The following is a 20532-nucleotide window of genomic DNA, read 5'->3' on the forward strand; positions in this document are numbered from 1 at the left end:
AGTCAAGCTTGAGCCGAGCCTGACGTTCAACTTGTTTTTCGCATCATCGTATAAATGCGATTGCGTTGAGAATGATGAGCTCAGTTGAACTTCAATCGTTAAGCCGTTTCCCTATTTAGCGTGCGTCTCGCCTACACACACATACACACACACACGCACACATACATTTTGTATGTGTTGTATTTACATCGAAAAGCGATAAGCATAAACACTAGAAATGTTGCGGTGCGGTGCCCTGTTGACCTTCATTGCCTATAGCCTGCTGTTTGCCACTGGGCATTGTGACAAACTCTGGTCCGATATACGCAGTCCACAAAATCAGGCCGAGCTTCAGCAATTCTATGCTGAGACAGACGCAGCGCAATCATCGACACCGTGGCCCACCTTGATATCGAGGCCGTCTGGGGGAGGTCCGTTTGCGCAAGCAGTGCAATCTGCGGGTGGAGGACTATTCTCGCATAGAGTGTCACCTGGAGGCGGGCCTTTCGCGCAAGCAGCGCCATCTTCAGGCGGAGGTCCATTTGCGCAAGCAGCGCCATCTGCTGGCGGAGGTTCACTTGCGCAAGCGACGCCATCTGCTGGCGGAGGTCCATTTGCGCAAGCGGCGCCATCTGCTGGCGGAGGTTCATTTGTGCAAGCGGCGCCATCTGCTGGAGGAGGGCAATACAGCGCACCATCGCAATCATATCCACCCCTGCCCGTAGCAGCGCCATCTATGGCCGCAATTCCATCCCCTCCTCAACTCGTATCGCCTGGCCTTGTCGCTAGCCTTCCGCCTCCTCGCCGCGCGCCTACAGCTGCCCTTGGGGGAGCAGCATCAGGTGATAATGTGGATGTTGTTGCCTCCGATCAGATAGCACGCAATCTGCTCAGCTTTGCGCAGAATCTATCGCAGCAAATTGGCATCAACTACCACAAGACAACGATCTTCTCACCGCTAAGCATCGCATCCGCATTGGCGTTAATTCTACTGGGCGCCAAGGGGCGCAGTTACTCCGAGTTAAGCCAACTCTTTGGTCAAAGCGATGTGGTGCAATTTCATCAGCAGTTTGGCCTAATGATGCGCGATATCCAACAGCCCACCAAGGCAACAACTTCCCCAGTGCGTCAACTGGACAATTGGCACAGCGATAGTGTGCGCAAAAGCTTGAGAAATTATCCTCGCAATCGCAGCGCCCTGATGGAGGTACACATTGCCAACGGTTTGTTCTTGCAGCGTGGCTACAGTCTCAATCCCGACTACAGGTGAGTCATACTCAGGAATTCCCCTTTGATTACTTCCGGCTATAACATTCCTCTGTGCTCTTCCAGACAAGCTATCACTCAGGTTTACAATTCGGAGCTGCAGGAAGTGGACTTTGAGCGGCAGCCGGCGTCGGCCAAGTATGCCGTCAACACGTTTGTGGACCAACATACAAGGGGTAAAATTCCATTTATCCTCACCGAGGATTTACCGGAGAGCACACGCATCATTCTGGCCAATGCGCTTTACTTCAAGGCCATGTGGGAGATTGACTTTGTGCAGGGCGCCACCAAGGTGGATAACTTCTATCCCCATGGCGAGGGCAATCAACCGGTCCTGCCCGTGGAGATGATGGTTAGCGCAGGCGCTTTTCCATACCACGAGGATCCTCAGCTCAGTTGCCGCATTGTCGGTTTGCCGTATCATGGCAATCTGACCACCATGTACATCATTCAGCCGTTGCGTTCGTCGGTGGAGCAGCTGGCTGCACTTCAGCAGCGTTTGACAGCGGATGCCATTGAGCAGATGATCAGTCAAATGACCAGACGTTCGACTATCTTGGCGTTCCCCAAGATGCATCTGACCGAAGCCTTTAAACTGAGTCCCATACTCCAGGCAATGGGCATCAATGGCATCTTTAGTCCATTGCAAAGTGATTTATCGCTGATTGCCTCGCCGGGTTCGAGATCAGCAAGGACCGAGGATCGCACGCAGTCCTCCGCCAATGGCTTGGCCAGCTTATACAATCTGGAAGCACAGCGTCAGGCTGCCCATGCTCAAGCGCAATCGCAGCCAACGCCGCCCTCTGATCTCATTGTGTCGGACGTTCTGCACAAAGTAGACTTTGTGGTCAATGAGCAGGGAACTGAGGCAGCGGCCGCTTCGGTTGCGATTTTGAAAAAGAGTGGACCGGAAATCGTGTTTCGCGCGGAAACGCCATTCATCATCTTGGTGCGTCACGATCTGACAAAGGTGCCATTGTTCTATGGCATTATTAATGAGCCGCCCACAGCCAGAGGAGCGACTAGTGCTGTATAAGCTAACTGGTTTGCTATTATTGTATAATTGTTAATAAATTAAGTTGTAATTAAAGTTTATAAGTACTGTAAATACATTAAATTATTTATTTTATTTTATATGTTGCATTGTTTGGGTTTTTGAACTACGCGGGTTAGTTATCGATAAATTTGCTCACAGCATGTGAATGGCAATCGGGTGCTTCATGCTGTGAATGACAACCCGGCCAGCTGTTAGTCTTATACGACAATCTTCTACTACAGCATAGATAAACAATTTTCACTTTTAAGCCAGTTAAGAACATTAAAAATAATTTGCCTACAAAATGATGTCATTGCCAGATTCGGATTCGGAGGACGAGCTGCCACCCGGTTGGGAGGAGCGAGCCTCTGACGACGGCGTCGTCTGCTACGTGAAGTACGAAACATGGAAACCGCAATATCTCAATACAAAGTTCATTAAATTTTTGTATTACAGCCAGCAAAGCAAAACAACGCAATGGACACACCCGAGAACGGGACGCTCAAAGCGCATTACTGGAGAACTGCCGCTGGGCTGGGAACGCTACTTTGATGAGAGCAGCAAACGTTACATGTTCCTCAACAAGGAGACGCAGCAGCGCACCAACATTGATCCCCGCCTGGCATTTGCCGTGGAGGAGCCAACGTTGAATGTGGCGCAAGTGCGTCAGAGATTCGATTCCTGCACGGCAGCACTGCAAGTGTTACATGGCAAGGATTTGCATGGCCGCGTGGCGCTCATCACGGGCGCAAACTGTGGCATTGGCTTTGAAACTGCACGTTCCCTGGCTCTCCATGGTTGTGAGGTGATCTTCGCCTGCCGCAATGTGGCCTCTGCCAACGAGGCCATCGATCGAATTGCTCAAGAACGTCCAGCAGCGCGTTCGAGATGCCGTGCAGTGCCACTGGATCTGGGATCACTGCATGCCGTGCAACAGTTCGTGACACACATCAAGCAGAGCGTCAGTCACATTGATTATCTTATACTGAATGCTGGAGTCTTTGCTTTACCCCATTCGAAAACTATTGATGGTCTCGAGACAACATTCCAGGTGTGTCATCTATCACATTTCCATCTCACATTGCAATTGGAGTCACTGTTTGATCATAACACACGCATTGTGGTGTTATCCTCCGAATCACACAGGTAAGTTACAGTAACGTCCCTTATACTCTTATACAACTGACTTTTTATACCCCCATGCCTTATACTTGCACATAGTACCAGTTCTTATATTTGCATACTGTTGCCATTCTTATACTCTCGTCAATAAGCAAGCCCAATATTTGAGTCCGTTGGACTCTACTGTATTTGAATAGTAGCGAAACAAAATTTGTAACGGAAATCTAATCAGTAGGCGAAAGACACTCAATAGTAAAACAATATTCGCTACGAAAAGAAGATATATATAAAAATATACCAAAATAATCAATGCAGAGTAACCAAATTTTAAGTACTTTGGTATATTTTGGAAACAGCTTTTAATGAAAGCTCTTTCTATTTTAAATTCCAAAAAGCCCGGCAAATTTGTTGCCCCCTGCGACACTATTGCAATCTACATTCAAATTGCGTTCGCAAATAATTTTTTTTTACAAGTTTATTGCACTTTGAATGCTTGGACTTTGGACTGTATGTCTGACCGGCTATCGCTTTGCGCTTTCGTCGATGCGTTTGTATTCAAACACAAACTATTAATAGCAAATGCGTACAGTCCAAAGAGAAATACTTGCTTGTTGGGAATTTGGACCCACACACACTCGCACAAATACATAAATAATAATTGCGGTCAAACGACAACCAAAATTTGTTGAGATTAAAGAAAACAAAAAAATGTACAGTACCTGATACACATTACGGAGTAATGATTATTCTTCAATTGGTGACCTTGTAGCATCTCTCAATAATGTTTAATCTTGAATTCCAAGGCGACGATACTCGAAATTGAACTTAACTTTGAAAAATAATAATATTTGCCGTTTGCGTCACAATTGTATTATTTACTGTACATTCAAATGAGCTTAAGATATTTTGAATGAGTCACTTTATCTCTTCATGAATAACTAGTTCTTTTGTCTTCTTCTTTGTTGTGCAGAAACCGAGTTATTTACTTAAACACGCATATTGAATTCCACTGATAACAGTAGAAAACGCACACCCGCACTTACACAAACGCTCATAGGCGCAACTCACGTGCTGCCGCACATGCACAGTGTCCCACAGTTCATTGAAAGCGCACATCTGGCTGCTTGCCAGCTGTGTTCGTTGAGCACACCATTGTTTACGCACACTGTACACACACATTGTAAATCAACGAAACTCGCGTGAGGCGACGAACGAAGCATAAAACGTAATTGAAATGAAGTTGTAGTTGTGTTGTTGTTTTGATATTGCTGGAGGTGGTTTGTTGTTGTACAATGTCTTTTTGCAGCTGTGTTGCTCTACCGCTTCTCTTGTGTTCGTTGTTTTCATCACGTAGTACTCGATTTTTTTTTGTTGTATCTGCTGTGTATCTCGTGAAATCATTTGTAGCATGCAGCAAAAGTCGCGTGCGCCACCAATCGAGTGTACTACTCGCCAAAAGTCATGTATGCCATAAACTACACTTTTAAGTTTGTTTATCTATCTATCACTCACTATGCGGCCAGATATGTATGATGAATGTCGCCATGTTTAAATTGGGGTCATCTTAACGGCGTTGAAGGAGTTTGACAACGGCGATAATTAAATTGCCGGCAACGGGGTTTGAAGGCCAAATCAACAACAACAATGTTTTAAATACGTATTTATAAATCTGAGAATTTTATTTAAATTTCGTTAATGGCTTTGTATTATCTGGAGAAAGAACAATGGATAACGAAGTGCACTCTGATGATCATAAAAAATAAGCAATTTAACTGAATTTATAGTATGTGTACACATTATTGTAGAATAAATTAAAGATTGATGCCAAAATTGTACAAGATTTTTGTATAGTCAGCAATCCGGTAGCTTCGACATCAAAACACATTTATCACAGCAGCGAGGGATGGGGTGAGGGGGCGGTATTAACAAGAAGTAGAAATTAATTAATATTAATTTGCATGAGTTTTTGCAACGTACGTTATCATACACACACACACACACACATTTATGCAGCTGTGCGTTAGTGTGCGTTAACTAGGACGGTAAAAAACACAAAAACACATCTAAAGTCCATTTATTGCGCGCTTTCAAATGTAACGCCAAATAAACTCGGCTTACACGACTCGCGCTTGCTCTGTAAACAAAGAAACACTTGTAGACAGTAGGAAGTTTATCTAGGGCCAATTGCGAAAGGGAGCATTGTTATTGCCATTGTTTATGTTTCTGTCTTTGTCACTTTGTCTGCTGTGTGTAGGCGCCTTAGTCACAGTTGTGGCCTGAACTTTTGTCATGGATTCTCTCGTCTCTTGCATCTCATTAACGAGCGCCGAGAAACAGTAACAACAACAAATAACAACCACAAAGAGCACAGCAAGAATAACAAAAACAACAACAATGTCAGAGCCAATCAAGACTTGTTTGCGTCCCATCGGCGGGTGCAAAGTCCACCACAATGGTGGGTTTCACTGCATAAAGCTATGTGCACACACACATATGTAAATATATGTATTTCTGTTTTGTTTGATAGTATGTGTGTGTTGAGCCGGCTATTTACGATGTACAGCAAAAGCACAACAAATATCAAAACAACACACAGAACTGCGTCTTAAAATAAACTTGATTCGCCACTTCCCACATCCCTTTGATGCCCTCTCTCGTTCACTCTTCCTTCTAGATTTGCCAATCTGCCAGTGGAGAATCTAACACTACAGCATTTGTCACCCCCCGCGGACAAGTATTGGAGCATGATGGCATACAACAATGTTAAGCTATGCAATGTGCTCTTCGCTCAGGAGCTTGCACAGGTGAGTCATCCATGTCATCTCCTCTTCCCCTTATCCCTGCACCCATTGAATTGACCCAATTTTTTTAAAATCGAAATTTAATTTTTATTACTGATATTCAGTTGATTTTGAAAATAAACTATCACTTTTAAAAAACTGATTATTTTCTGATCGGGATTTCATCATTTCAATTCAATAAATTTGGAAATTATTAATAAAGCATTAATCACGTGCATTAAATATATATTTAAGAAAGCGTTTTCTGATCGGTGTTTCATTATTTATGATTATTCAATAAATTTGACAGTTATTACGAAACATTTGTTTTATAATTAATGCAGGGCAATTTATTTGAATTAAGTACGATCCATAAAAACAAATTTATAAAGTTTCAGCAATCCAATGTTTATATAAATTTATATAGAACACATGTGTGGGTGATAATATAAGACTATAACCTTTGACCTTTTCAGATTAGGCAATTAATATATAGTATTGTTTACAAATACATTTATTTATTAAAAAAAATAAACTCATAAATCAAATGAATCTAGCTTTAATTTAACTGAAGTTGTTTGTTCATTTACCGGTTAATGATCGTTAAATAAATTTGAAAATTATTCAAGAAAAAATATCAATTTAATCTGTTTGCAATCACGTGGAGAAGTCGTGTTTATTTTATAAATATATTCATTTTTTTTGCCGGTTATCTTACTGTCTCCTTAGCTGACTCACATTTTCTTCTCCCTTTTTAGCGCTGGAAGCAAAGAGGCATCTCGGTCTTCTCACTGCATCCTGGCAACATGGTGTCCACCCAACTGTCGCGTAATTATTGGTTTTACCGTCTGCTGTTTGCTATAGTGCGACCCTTTACCAAGTCCCTGGTAAGTGAACCCATTCAATTTTAAAGACTTTCACTGATAATTATTTACTTTGGCCCTTTCTTGCAGCAACAAGCGGCTGCCACAAGCATTTATTGTGCCACAGCCAACGAGCTGACGGGTTTGTCGGGTCTGTACTTCAACAACTGCTATTTCTGCGAGCCCAGCAAGTTGTCAAAATGCGTTGCGCTGCAGCAACAATTGTGGCAGATCAGCGAGCGATTGGTCAGCGACATAATGGAGCAACAAGTTAAATAAAAATTGATCTTTAAATAGTATTTTTTATTCCTATTTTATACATATACAAATACATTAATTAAACTTGGGGTATACAATTTGTTTTGGTTGTTAAGCTTAAATCTAACATTTGATATAACGGCCTAACTATGAAACTAAGGAACTTTAACTGAGAAGAGGACTAGAAATCAGAGACGCGTCCTTTGCGCTCCCAGTCGCCATAACGCGTTGGCTCCGGTCCAGCGGGTCCGCCAATTTCGCCCGTATAGGGATTTGTTGCATTTGGCCATGGCTTCAGTGGCTCCTTCTCCTGATACGGATGACGCGAGAATTCGTCCAATTTGCCGAGTGGCGTCTTGGCGCGCAGTTTCTTTTGGAAGGCCATGAACTTTTCGGTAGGTGTCTTGGGTTCCTTAATCTCCACAACGCTCTCGTTGCCGCCCCCCGCCAGCTGCACGCCAGGCGCTGCTTGTGGACAAGTAGCTCACTGCGAGTATTTAAAAAAACGATAACAAAAATCGAATAATTATTGAGATAGATCAACACCCACACTACACACACACACGCTTAAAGAGACACACACCTTGTTTGCCCATCTGCGGCAGGGCGCGCATTGATTGCTTTGCCATCGATTGCATTTTTGTTTTTAATTCTTTGTGCAGTCGTTTCTTTCAATCTACCGGTAAATTTATTTGATTGCTTGCTGTTGATGTTGTTGGTTGGTATTGTTGTTATTGTTATTGGATCTTTCACACAGTGTTGTTGTCACTTGAGCGGCTTCAGCACGTTTGTGGCGCGTTCGACAGAGCTCGTTGTTTATATAGGTTTTATGCTAGCTGAGATGGCTGCTGCGCTGCCTTTATTTCTTTATGTCGCTGCTTCTGCTGCCGCTGCGATTGCGTTGAAAGCAGCACGTTCGTTCCCCTGTTTTACTTCTACTCTTTACTCTTGTTACGTATTGCTTACCGATTGGCCGATAATGTACAATAATCGACAATCCCCCACCGCCACAATTTGCTGCCTATCGTTGTGCTTTGTGCGCAACAACATACATACGTCATCAAAAATGCCAAGAACCTGCTTGGTGTCTAGTTGTTATTAAAATTAATACACAATTTAATTATTATTTGGAAGTTATTTTAATTATTAAAAGCTCATTTTATGAACTGACTTAAGTTTGAAATAACCTGTTGATTATTTGGACGTCAAGTGTAACCTTCCAAAAGAATTATGCTTGCACATATCGATATTACTGCTATCACGTAGGACGATTAATTAGCACGCAATTTCGAAATAACTTTTGTGTATAAATAAATATAAAATAAGATTATTTTTGGTATTAATGAATTACTATCCTACATCGAATTGGTGGGAGAAGAACACTCTAATAGAGAACAAATGTTATAGATGCCGTCAAGATCTTTGTTAAGCACATGAAAAAAGTCTATTTAAATTGAAGCGCCTTCTTGTATCTTCACAGCCGTGTAACCAACTGCCAATTCTCGGATAATTCCATTGGCATTAAATAGTATATTTTATAAATGTGGCTGGTTACACCCTGACAAATAACAGAAAGCACTATATTAAGTAAGAAGAAGACAAACGTCTGAATTTACCTAAATAAAATTATATGTTATTTTAAACGTGTTAAATTAAATTTATTTTTAATTTGCCATGCTGCCAAAGACGCCCAAGCCAGCGGTTTGGAAATTCATTAAGGGTAGCGCCAAAACACTTTTTGTACTCGAAGCCGTCTGCTTTGCAGCCAGCTACGGACTTTACTATCGCATGAACACGGACCAAGGTGAGCACCACATACATTTTATATAAGCTGGCCGGCTGCAACTGAAATTTAATCTATTTTCTTTTACAGAATTCCGCCAATATATCAACGAAAAGTATCCCTTTGCACTGGATTATTACTACAAAATCGGTGAGATTGTCGGCGACAGCAATATTAGGCAAACGGACGCAAATTATTGGAGCTCTCAAGCGGCCAAATTCAATAACGATAGGAGAGAATAAATTTTAAAATGTACAGCAATCCTTATGTCAAGTCTGTGCTGTGGCTCATTGGTTTCGGTGGCATGGGCTACGGCTTGATGCTGCTCACTGAACCTAGCGCCGAGAAAATCGAGAGGATTCGAGCATCTGGATCACCAACTCAGTTGACTGTGGATGAAAAAAAGAAAGCGCTGTTTATGGAAAAGTTAAAGGCAGCGGCCACAAGCAGCACTCCAATTTATAGGCCAGCTCCAGCAGCTGACAAAAAAGATAGTTAGACTTAGGCTTCGTTTTTATGATAATTTGTTACATAAAATAAAACAATTAAATTTGGCAACACAAAAATAACGGAATTTGTTTTGAATACATTCAGTAATCAATAAAATTTTTGTTTAAAAACGATTTAAATTGGATTATTCGAATATATACATACATCGACTAAAACGACGTTATAACATTAAACGATCAATTGAAGAAACCCAGAATTGTTGTACGCTGTCTATTGTGCATAATTTTACTTTTATGTTTGTAAACAAAATATTTTTATTAATTTAATATAATGCGAAATGCAAACATTTCTTGCCAGCTTTAAATCACATATCTGTTATAGAATAAACGTTCACCCTAATTGCATCGCGCACGGATTTTCGATAAGCGATAACGGTAGCAATGCTCTTATTGCTTTCTATGCAAATTGATCGATAACTGTGTTGATACATTTATTATTGGTTCAAACACAGCACTTTTAATTCAATTAAAGAAAATAAAAAAGTATTAGAGTTCATAAAAATGTCGTCTGATAATGTGCCATTGTTAAACTTGTCCCGCGGACCGTCGGCTGTACAGTTTGGCGCCAATAAAGACTTTCAAACGCGCACCCAACAACAAGAACTCGACGGTGCTTTTTTGGGCAACGAACGTCGTCCTTGGTTGCATGCGCAACCCAAGCAGAACTTGCGAAGGGAACACGAGACAATCGCTAGCCTACTGTCCGCGACAACGAGTCACCGTAGTGCAGCACAGGCGAAGGAACTGCTGGAGGAGAGCATCAATTTCCGTGACCTAAGCTCGCTAACAGATGAAGATCTGCAATTGTTTGGCTTCGCATCGAGCAAAGAACGCAACGAACTGATTGAAATGTTTGCGGACATGCCCAACCAGGATCCCAGTTACGAGTACATTTGCAACACTATCGAAGCACAGGGTTATAACAATCAGATTGTTAGTCATGCTGCCAGCCATCTTAGCTACTTGAGGTCTTCGCTAGCCGCCACCAATTACAAGCTGCGCATGATGCCACCGGAAGATGTGATTGTGGGCGATAAAAGTTATGCTAGTCGCTTTGCCTTGGAGGCGTTGACCAGTGTGCAGAGCATCTCCGATGAGTTGGCTAAGGATTTGCGCAAACTGGAACAGTTAACGATGGAGCATCGCCAGAAGATCCAAAACGAAAACGCAGCACCAACTAAAGACAAGAACCTGAAGATCTTATACTACACAGCCATAGCTTTGGGCACCGCCTGTGCCTGGTTTTGGTGGTGGTCAAAACGCAGCCACAGTCCTAACTTGGACATGTCGTTGAAGATTTAAAAATATTTCGCATATTAAGTATTTATCCACCATTATTGCATTTGTTAGACTGTAAGCATTTCCACAAATTGCATAAATACTGCGGTTTACTACTAATGGACAACAACAAAGAAGGTGTCGCTTAAAATCTAAGGCATTCCATTTACTATTTAAGTACTTAAATCCATTGCAATCCATTGTTAATTTGGCCATTGTGTTCTCATTACAAAGGTTTACTCAACTATTTTTAGATTATTACCATCTGGAGAACCACAAATTCCACTGAAATCTCTCTACATTAATACTTAATATACTACCAAAACTTGTCTCTCTGTTATTATGCATCCTTTCCATTACGTTCACATTACTCGGTGTTCTTCAAGAAACAACAAGTTGGAATCTCTCCTAATTAAAATTTAATACACATATATACTATTTAAAACTAAAACATTGTAATTATTAGATTATTGTTAGGTTTCTTTCACCTCCTCCGCAAGCAATCGAAAGACCAGATCCACATAGGCGTCCACATGATCCGGAAACTCCCATGCTGTTGTATATGCAATAAGTTTGCTTCTTTGCGTGCAGTGGGCAATGTTCTCTAGAAATGTGAAGTACAGTATTAATTACAGACCGATTCTATGTACTAAATAGTACTCACGCATCACTTGCTGCTTGACCACCGACTCCCTGCCATAGCGATTTAATAGTTCCTCCATAAAAGAGACAAAATGCTGCAGCTTCCATGTGCGATAGAAGATGACATTTGATGCGGTGCCGGCTGCTTTGATGAGTGTACGCAATTGTCGCAGAATCTCGTGTGAGTTCTTTACGATATCCACAAATATCGAGGTAATCAAGGCTAATTTATCACATGCCAATGCCATTTCATCCGGATAATAACCAATCTCCTCATCGGGTTTATCCAAGCAACGGGTCTTCTTCGCTTCAATGGCATAGCACAAGGCGATGCCGCGCTGATGAGCCAACTGCCATTTCGCATAGTTTGCCGTAATATCCTTTACCAAGGATTCCAGACGAGCCTTGCAATTGGCCAAATTCGCTTGCTGCTTAACCGGAGACTGCGGATGATGGCTATCGACAACTGCAACGGAATTTTAGATGTTATGGGTTGACAATATGCATACTTTTTTAACTTACACCGCACTGGAGTTAGGGATGTATTTAAAAGTTCCATACTTCTCATAAAACCGTTGTTTTAATTATAAAAATATAAATTTAAAATCTAAATTTAGTCAAGTCTGAAAACAAAAACAATAAACAGCAAAGTAGCTGACAGCTGTTTGTTGTGTGTTATCGAAACTTATTATCGAAACATTTTCGGCATAGCAACAAAATAGAGAAAATGTGGGTTTAACATCATTATTAAAAGCAAAACAATTATTAATTTGAAAAATATTAAAAATGTATTAAATTATATTTAACCATATCGATTAACAATTCAAGGGTTGCAATATGATATGTAGGTATAAACGCAAATGGTTCCATCCTAATAACAGTGTTACCATTTTATAGCTACTTTGGCACTCACACGCAGTATATTCTTCATATTTTTGGTAGAAAACAGTATATTTCAATATTGAACTTACGGTCACGCTGGCTACCACCATTAAACGTGGCGGTGGCGAGTTTTCTATCATAAGTTAGGTTATATATCGTATGCATCAAATCATACAATTATTTATAAGCTAGTTTTTTAAGGAAAAAACACTTAAATTTAGTGAATTTGCAGTGCGAAATCTTTAAAAAACCACAGACGAACACTTGGCACAAACGGTAAGCATGGAAAACCAATGCAAATCTAAATTTTATATAACAATTATGGTGCTTTATACAAAAAGAAAAAAGGCGAAAACGAACGAAGCCTCTGCCTGCCTTTCCAAAATTAAATGTGCGACAGCAGCAGCTGCCTGGTTTGGTGTACAAACAGATTTTGCTTTGTGTAATTACAACGCCGCTAGTATTGAACAATTTGCGCGGCGTAAATTGTTTGTGTTTTTTATTGCAACAAATAAATTGTTATAGTTTGGCAGTAGTTCTGATTAAAGTGGAAAATTTCATATTTTTATACATACAAAAAATGCTATGTATAACAGCGCACACCAACACATGCATACATACACACGTACACAAGACCATCGGCCATTCGAATACATACACACGCTCACACATTAATACAAATTACACACATAGACAGCGTGTGCGTATGTATGGATGAACGAGCGAAAGATTGCGGTGCAAAATACAAAAATCATGCGAATTTTCAAAATTGCGTAGTAAGAAAGTGCTGCATTAGTTTATCCAAATTTCTTTCTGCCAAGTGAATACTGTAGATTATATTGTGCGCGCTTTGCCGGTCAACGTTAAAATACCATTGCAAAAAAAAATCTAAAAAAAAAGTTAAAAGTGCATGTGGCAAAAGTTTCTCTCTTCAAATGATATTTGAACCAAGTTTTTTTTTGACCCTTTACTACTACATAAAAGTCAACTCTTCAGATTTCTTTGTTGAAGCATTTTAGTCGTCATCAGTCAGTAGTAGTCTTCCATTTTGTTTTTTTTTTTTTTGTATTTTGCTGCCGTTGTGCCGCTGGCGTCGCTGCCTGCTGCTGTTCGTGGTGAATTTCTCATATTTCATGCAATTCATTGCGTTTGTTTTGAGTTCATGTAATGGTCGAAATACCTCACTGATGTGCAATACATGAAATAATAATAGGAATAACAACTATGTTAAACGTGAGAAGTGTGAAAATTTTGTGTTCTATTTTGTGTGTGCTGCGCTGTTTTATTAGCATTGACGCACATACAAACGTATGTACGTACATTTTGAGGGCATTGCTTCTTTGTATCTTTCTTTTCATTTTACATTCGCTTTCACGACGTAGCCTCAGCACATGGCGTTGCCACATGGTTATTTTTTTTCTTTACACACATTCACATTTTGTGTATGAACTACAGTCTCGCGAAAGTAGCAGCGCAGTGTTATTATTATTGAGTGTAATTCTTTTAATTTGTTTACGCTATCAATATATTGTGCTATATAAATACAAGGCTGTTGCTTTCGACCGGACTTTCAATAAAAGGTCTGGCAATACGTAACAAATGGCGCGCAAAATGTGGTGAACCGGCACTTTGCTTATGGTTGCCCTTTTGCTCTATTCACCATTTCTACCTTTTGAAAGAAAAAAGTTCGTTGTTCTCACGGCATCGATAGGCAACACTTGTAAAATGTGTGTGTAGGTGTGTGAGTGTGTTGAAATGAATGACGCTGTAGCTGGGACATCGCTACGCCAACGACGTTTAGCGCATGTTGTGATATAGCGAAAAGAAAAACAATTTCCAAAAAAATATTTTCTCGTATCGAGAGTGTGGAATCGGCAATAATACGACCAGCGTGCTTAAAGACCACATGCAAGAGCAAGCGGAGCGTTGCAAACGCCGAACAACTTGTGAACGTGTACAAAAAGCAGTTAGACGACGATACAGGCAAAGCGGACATACACAACCATTCACACATACATGTGTGTGTGCATATGTATACCGGCCGGTTGCTGTCAGTAGCGCGCCGACGACGACAACGGCTCTGCTTACCTGCCTTTCATAATTATTTGTGCCTATTTTAGCTGCTTTGCTATATACAGTACATAAGAGTGTGTATGTGAGAGTGTGTGTGTGTGCGTGATTTGCTGCTGTCATCCGTTCTCTCTTGTCGAATGTGGCCAGAGTTTATGTAGATCTACTTTTATCTCTTGGTATTTCTGTCTTTACTGATTATTTGTATTTTCCTTTTTTGTGCTCTTTCAATATATTTCATGTCTCTTCCGCGACAACAACAATGGACAACGCTTGGGCACATAAATAAAAAACGGCCTGATCTAATAATTAGAAAGTTACGTGTAAACGTCGTGGCTTTTGTTTAATTATTTTGAAAAATAATACAAAAAAACAAAAAAAAAAACTTTGGCAACTAAAACCAACCCCTACAACAACACAAGCATCAAACAACAGCAACTAGTGTTAAATTGAAAAGTGTATACAAGCGATAAAGAAACCAACAAAACAAGACACCAACCGACAACAGAAGAAGAAATTCAAGTCCACAAGTGTAACATAAACAGCAGCAAAATTACGTCAATTATTGAAAATATACCCGGCGCAATAGCTCACAACAACCATCAAAACAACATCATGGAAGAAGACGAGAGGGGCAAACTTTTTGTTGGCGGCCTGTCCTGGGAGACAACGCAAGAGAATCTTTCTCGTTATTTCTGCCGCTTCGGCGACATCATCGATTGTGTTGTAATGAAGAACAACGAGAGCGGTAGATCGCGTGGCTTCGGCTTTGTCACCTTCGCCGATCCCACGAACGTCAATCATGTGCTGCAGAATGGTCCGCATACGCTCGACGGTCGTACCATCGATCCCAAGCCGTGCAATCCACGCACGCTGCAGAAGCCCAAGAAGGGCGGCGGCTACAAGGTCTTCCTTGGCGGTCTGCCATCGAACGTTACGGAGACTGATCTGCGCACGTTCTTTGGCCGTTATGGCAAGGTTACCGAAGTGGTCATCATGTACGACCAGGAGAAGAAAAAGTCTCGTGGATTCGGATTCTTGTCCTTCGAGGAGGAGTCCTCTGTGGAGCATGTGACCAACGAGCGTTACATCAATTTGAATGGCAAGCAGGTGCGTAATCATCAACAATTTTACAAATTAAAACCATTTACTATCTGAAACAGAACTGAAAATTGAGCTGCAAAGTAATTCTCAATATTTAGACTAGATAAAAATATTGGCTACGATCTAAAGTAATAACGTAATAAAGCAATACTTTCATTACGATTAGTCCGATGGTTATAAGTTATAAAATTAACTGTAGCCCATTAAAATATGTTTGAAACCTATGATTGGTTCGTGTCTCTCACAAGCACTGGTTAAAATAAATACTGTGGTTTGTGTGAGAATAACTCAACTCTAATTTTAACGTATTAAATAAGGTTTGGGCATTTATAGGCGATTAAACATCGTGTAAAAATTGTAGGTTTCAAATATTCGCTGACTAAGCAGTAAAGGCAATGCACCACATCACTCTGTGATTCCATTTTGATTTTGATGTTATAAGACTGTTCGTTTTTAAAGTAACTATTACAGTCTTACCTGTGATAATAATAATAATAGTTATTCATAATTGTTGCATTTCTATGTTTTTAAGTAATGCTAAGTGTCTTGTAATCTACCGATGATCGTGATCTTAATATTGCGTGTATGCTTTTTGGCAGGTTGAAATTAAGAAGGCCGAGCCTCGTGACGGTTCCGGTGGACAGAACTCTAACAACAGCACTGTGGGAGGTGGTTACGGCAAGCTGGGCAACGAGTGCAGCCACTGGGGACCTCATCATGCGCCCATCAACATGATGCAGGGTCAGAATGGTCAGATGGGTGGTCCGCCACTCAATATGCCCATTGGGGCACCCAACATGATGCCTGGATACCAGGGCTGGGGCACATCGCCTCAACAGCAGGGCTATGGCTATGGCAATAGCGGACCTGGCTCCTACCAGGGCTGGGGTGCACCTCCAGGCCCCCAGGGACCACCTCCACAGTGGTCGAACTACGCTGGACCGCAGCAGACGCAGGGCTATGGCGGCTACGATATGTACAACTCGACATCGACGGGAGCACCGTCGGGTCCGTCAGGTGGCGGTACCTGGAACTCATGGAATATGCCACCCAATTCGGCTGGACCAACTGGGGCACCTGGTGCCGGCGCTGGCACCGCCACCGATATGTACTCTCGTGCCCAGACCTGGGCAGCTGGCGGACCATCGACCACCGGCCCCGTGGGCAACATGCAGCGTACTGGACCCGGAAATTCGGCCTCGAAATCGGGCTCCGAATACGATTATGGCGGCTACGGATCCGGCTATGATTACGATTACAGCAACTATGTTAAACAGGAGGGTGCCTCCAATTATGGCGCAGGTCCCAGGTCAGCGTATGGCAACGATAGCTCCACACAGCCACCGTATGCCGCTTCGCAGGCCGTTTAAGCAGCTGCCTGTGTCCCCGTCTCCCGTCTCCGTGTCCGTGGTCCCAAGAGAAAGAGAGAACGAGAGAAGGAGAGAGAGAGGTGAATGATGAAGAAGGCAAAAAGATGGTGGTAATTGTAAGCTAAAGCGTCGTCTGTTCTCGTTTAAACCTTTTTTAAAGCATATACATATTTTTCATTTTGAGATCAGTTGTTGAAATTAATTAATGTAATAACTTAAACATATGCTACACAACACATACACACAACAACAACAACACTCAAGAATTCAGCTAAAAGTAATAACAAAAGAGAAACCCTAGCAAAACAAGGCAGGTTCATAGGTTTATATATATATATAGATGATATATGTATAAAACAACAGTATATATATATGAATATATATATTCTATAGCAATGAGTATGTAAAAACATCATAAACATAAAACATAGACAACAACCTGAAGAATAAGAACACTCAGAGCAACAACAAAAACATTTCTCATACGCCCTTCCTTCTCCTATATATATCCCCCCATATATTAACACTAACAAACAACAAAAACAACACCCAACTAAAACCGCAGAAACATGCATTATTCAATAACAACAAATAAGAAAGGAAAAAAATAATAGAAATGTGAAGATTTAAACATAATGATTTACAAGTATAAAGTTTAGCCAATTAGACACAAAAGAAAAGTGTACGGAAAAAAAAAACAAATACAAAACAAGAAAGGAATTATAAGAAATTATACATTAAAAAATACATTTAAAACACAAAAAGATCCCCCTTAATTACTAAAATTAGTAAATACAAATTCGAAATTGTACATTTACAACAAACACACACCAACAACAACAACATCTTGGCAACAACAAATGGAACTTGCGCCGTGTCCCCCAACGAGTCTAACTTTGCTCCCTTCCCATCCCCGGCCCAGCACTTTTGGCGACAAGGCGTTAGCGTGTCTTGGAAAAGCTGCAAAAGGGAAAAACACAATTAATTGTAATTATTGTAGGGGAAAACACGCTTGTCTTAGCCAGAGTTTTAGCATCGGCGCGGGAATCGGGAAATTGGAAGTGGAAGTGGACAATTGTTGCGGGGGTTGTGGCGCTAAAGTGAGAAAGAAAGAAAACGTTACAAAATTAATAAATTTACCATTTAATAAAGTATAAACAACTAGCTAAAAGTTAAACTACATATATAAAGAAACCTTAATTAATAAGCGTATGTCGTATGTCGTTTGCATGTAAGCGAAAGTTGAACTTGAAACTAGAATTATATAGTGTTGGAATTATTATTTTTTAGTTAAAAAGAAGAGATATGAGAACCGCTAAATAACAAACAAAAACATTATGATTGATTGTCGACTATCGATAATCGCGGATGAGGATTAAAAGCATAACAAAAAAAATCACAAAAAATACGAAACGCTCTTAAACAAAATATACATTTAAAATAAAAGGAAACGGAAAAGATTAAAGAGAATTAGAAAACGAAAAGAAGAAAAACAAAAACGCTATATACATACTTATATACATCTATATATATAAAATATATACATAAATTTAAACAACAACAAAACGTAAATTTAAACTACAGTTAAAAAGCAGAATAGGAAACAAAAAGTCATAAAAAAACGATACAAAAATAGATAGAGATTGACAGCCAGAAGAAAGTAAGAAAGTAAAAAGAAAACGATGCTTAGAGTTGCGTTGCACATTTTTTTCAATTTTCATCGTTTGCCAAGCAGACGACAAGAACAACAACAACAACAGCAAGATCAGCAACAATAACAATAATAACAACAATGGGTGTATATGTGTGTTGTGTGTGTTCTACTCACAAACACACACACACATGCGCGCACATATATTTGTATACAGAAAGAAACACACACACAACATGCGCATAAGGCAACATGAGAATGAATTGCATATTTTATTGATTATATATAAATATTTTATATATCTTTAATTACTTTACATATATATATTATTTACTCTTAATTACACAAAACATGATCATTTTTTATGTGACCACCAACAACAACCAACAAGTAAACTAATTTTTAAATGATTATTATTGCGATTTTACAATTTATTATTACAAATATTAAACATTAAAAACCTACAAAATAAACACAAAAAAAATACCTTACATAATATATATATAATCTAATAGATACATTTATACACATTTATATACAACAAACAAATATGAAGTAATGTTTTTTTGCTATTACAAACTACAACTACAATATACACACGTAATTTTTAATTTGTTGATTACGCGACACATTTACGATTACCATATACATACAATTACATACATACATATTTACATATATACCTTACTTTATTTTTCGGTGATTTATTGCATAGTGTTTTTCGTCTAATTTTTACAACTTTTACTTAGCAAGCAAATCCTACAAACATAAATTCCTAATTTAATATCTCGTTTAAAATTACAAATTAAACATATGCTTAAATTTTTTATATAATTATAAACTTAAAAAACTAAAAAAAAAGAAATCAATAACAAAACTAACGTAAAAATGCAAAAAATACACAGTAAAAAAAAACAACATCAAAGTAAAGTGAAAAACGTATGAAAAGCGTTTGAAAATTTTGAAAAAAAAAACAAATGCTTTTGTTTTCCTTTTAATTTAATTTAATAACAATAACAAAAGTGCAACAGCTTTGTGCTGCTTCTTCTCTATGTTGTGCGTATGTGTGCGAAGGCGAATGTGTGTGCGTGTGTGTAAATCACAAATTGTATGTTGCAATAATTTACTTGGCCAGCAGAGCAACAGGAGACGATGAGAACAAAATCAGTTGAGCAAGAAGTTTCGATCCATTTCCGCTTGTAATTTTTCGTAATTTGTAATTTCTGTGTTTTTTCCAGCAGAGACCAGCAGCAGCAAAAACAAGAACAAAAACAATAATTATTTTGCTGCAGTGCAACAACAACAGCAACCACAAATACAACAACAACAACGTATCAGGCAGGCTCTTGACCTAACCTAACTTAGAAAAAAAAGAAAAAAAAAACAGTTATGCGTGTATATATTCATACATGTTGAAAAATCTGTTGGTAAATGCAGTTAAGAAAACACCTGATGTAATTTTATAAGCAAAAATCATTATTATTATTACATAAATTAATTACTATTATGAACATTGCATACTTACACACCTATACATATATCTTTTGTTTATTACCAGATACCAGAACCCTTTTTTTGCATGCAGAAACAGTTAAAAAAAAAACAAAAAAAATTATATTAAAATAAAAGTGATGTTTAACAATTTGAAATAAGTAATGGTAAAATTAATAACTAATTCAAGGAAATATACATAAATAGTTAAAGCAAGGTTTAAAGTAATGGAAAATGTAAACGTAAAGCAAAAAACCAAAAAAAAATATTAAAAAAAAACAAACACACTGACTGTTAATTGTAAAACAATTTCTTTTTTAATCCGTACGATTTATGATTTAAAGTTAAACATTTTTTAAATAAAAACAAAACCTAATAAATGAACTACATATATGCATCTAAACGTAATTACAACTACTATATACAATTATATATATAAATATATATA

The 20532-nt window shown here is 39.3% G+C and overlaps 8 protein-coding genes across 9 annotated transcripts; 6 read left to right on the forward strand and 2 right to left on the reverse strand.

Annotated features, from left to right (window-relative positions):
- The first annotated feature begins 72 nt into the window (after positions 1 to 72).
- On the forward strand, positions 73 to 2362 carry LOC132798268 (serine protease inhibitor 28Dc-like). The gene is made up of 2 exons (XM_060810065.1): positions 73 to 1245; positions 1312 to 2362. Exons 1-2 carry the CDS (start codon positions 218 to 220, stop codon positions 2279 to 2281), a joined length of 1998 nt encoding a protein of 665 aa, XP_060666048.1. The 5' UTR covers positions 73 to 217; the 3' UTR covers positions 2282 to 2362.
- Positions 2363 to 2488: 126 nt separating this feature from the next.
- LOC132798360 (WW domain-containing oxidoreductase) lies at positions 2489 to 7325 on the forward strand. Of its 2 annotated transcripts, XM_060810181.1 has the most exons (5): positions 2491 to 2677; positions 2738 to 3427; positions 6078 to 6207; positions 6942 to 7070; positions 7137 to 7325. In XM_060810181.1, the coding sequence occupies exons 1-5, from the start codon at positions 2586 to 2588 to the stop codon at positions 7323 to 7325; spliced, it is 1230 nt and encodes a 409-aa protein (XP_060666164.1). In that variant the 5' UTR covers positions 2491 to 2585. The 2 variants fall into 2 exon arrangements, with proteins under 2 accessions (XP_060666172.1, XP_060666164.1); XM_060810189.1 differs by lacking the exons at positions 6078 to 6207; positions 6942 to 7070; positions 7137 to 7325 and adding an exon at positions 4374 to 4594 and having other exon boundaries at positions 2489 to 2677.
- A 3-nt stretch (positions 7326 to 7328) lies between these two features.
- Positions 7329 to 8215, reverse strand: LOC132798503 (succinate dehydrogenase assembly factor 4, mitochondrial). Its single transcript, XM_060810382.1, is given in 3 exon segments — positions 7329 to 7752; positions 7754 to 7791; positions 7888 to 8215. Coding segments are annotated over 3 exon segments (360 nt in total). The 5' UTR covers positions 7943 to 8215; the 3' UTR covers positions 7329 to 7485.
- A 658-nt stretch (positions 8216 to 8873) lies between these two features.
- LOC132798511 (protein CEBPZOS) lies at positions 8874 to 9329 on the forward strand. The gene is made up of 2 exons (XM_060810394.1): positions 8874 to 9108; positions 9178 to 9329. The coding sequence occupies exons 1-2, from the start codon at positions 8979 to 8981 to the stop codon at positions 9327 to 9329; spliced, it is 282 nt and encodes a 93-aa protein (XP_060666377.1). The 5' UTR covers positions 8874 to 8978.
- An 8-nt stretch (positions 9330 to 9337) lies between these two features.
- Positions 9338 to 9667, forward strand: LOC132798521 (uncharacterized). The gene has a single exon (XM_060810406.1). The coding sequence runs from the start codon at positions 9338 to 9340 to the stop codon at positions 9584 to 9586; it is 249 nt and encodes an 82-aa protein (XP_060666389.1). The 3' UTR covers positions 9587 to 9667.
- Positions 9668 to 9989: 322 nt separating this feature from the next.
- On the forward strand, positions 9990 to 11325 carry LOC132798423 (uncharacterized). The gene has a single exon (XM_060810281.1). The coding sequence runs from the start codon at positions 10098 to 10100 to the stop codon at positions 10896 to 10898; it is 801 nt and encodes a 266-aa protein (XP_060666264.1). The 5' UTR covers positions 9990 to 10097; the 3' UTR covers positions 10899 to 11325.
- LOC132798487 (uncharacterized) lies at positions 11277 to 12201 on the reverse strand. Its single transcript, XM_060810359.1, has 3 exons — positions 12039 to 12201; positions 11539 to 11982; positions 11277 to 11478 (listed from the first exon to the last, which is right to left on the reverse strand). The coding sequence occupies exons 1-3, from the start codon at positions 12082 to 12084 to the stop codon at positions 11348 to 11350; spliced, it is 621 nt and encodes a 206-aa protein (XP_060666342.1). The 5' UTR covers positions 12085 to 12201; the 3' UTR covers positions 11277 to 11347.
- Positions 12202 to 12516: 315 nt separating this feature from the next.
- LOC132798352 (heterogeneous nuclear ribonucleoprotein 27C) lies at positions 12517 to 17127 on the forward strand. The gene is made up of 3 exons (XM_060810171.1): positions 12517 to 12674; positions 14782 to 15578; positions 16172 to 17127. Exons 2-3 carry the CDS (start codon positions 15084 to 15086, stop codon positions 16940 to 16942), a joined length of 1266 nt encoding a protein of 421 aa, XP_060666154.1. The 5' UTR covers positions 12517 to 12674; positions 14782 to 15083; the 3' UTR covers positions 16943 to 17127.
- The last annotated feature ends 3405 nt before the right edge of the window (positions 17128 to 20532 follow it).

The sequence above is a fragment of the Drosophila nasuta genome, chromosome 2L, assembly GCF_023558535.2.
Source record: "Drosophila nasuta strain 15112-1781.00 chromosome 2L, ASM2355853v1, whole genome shotgun sequence".
NCBI lineage: Eukaryota > Metazoa > Arthropoda > Insecta > Diptera > Drosophilidae > Drosophila > Drosophila nasuta.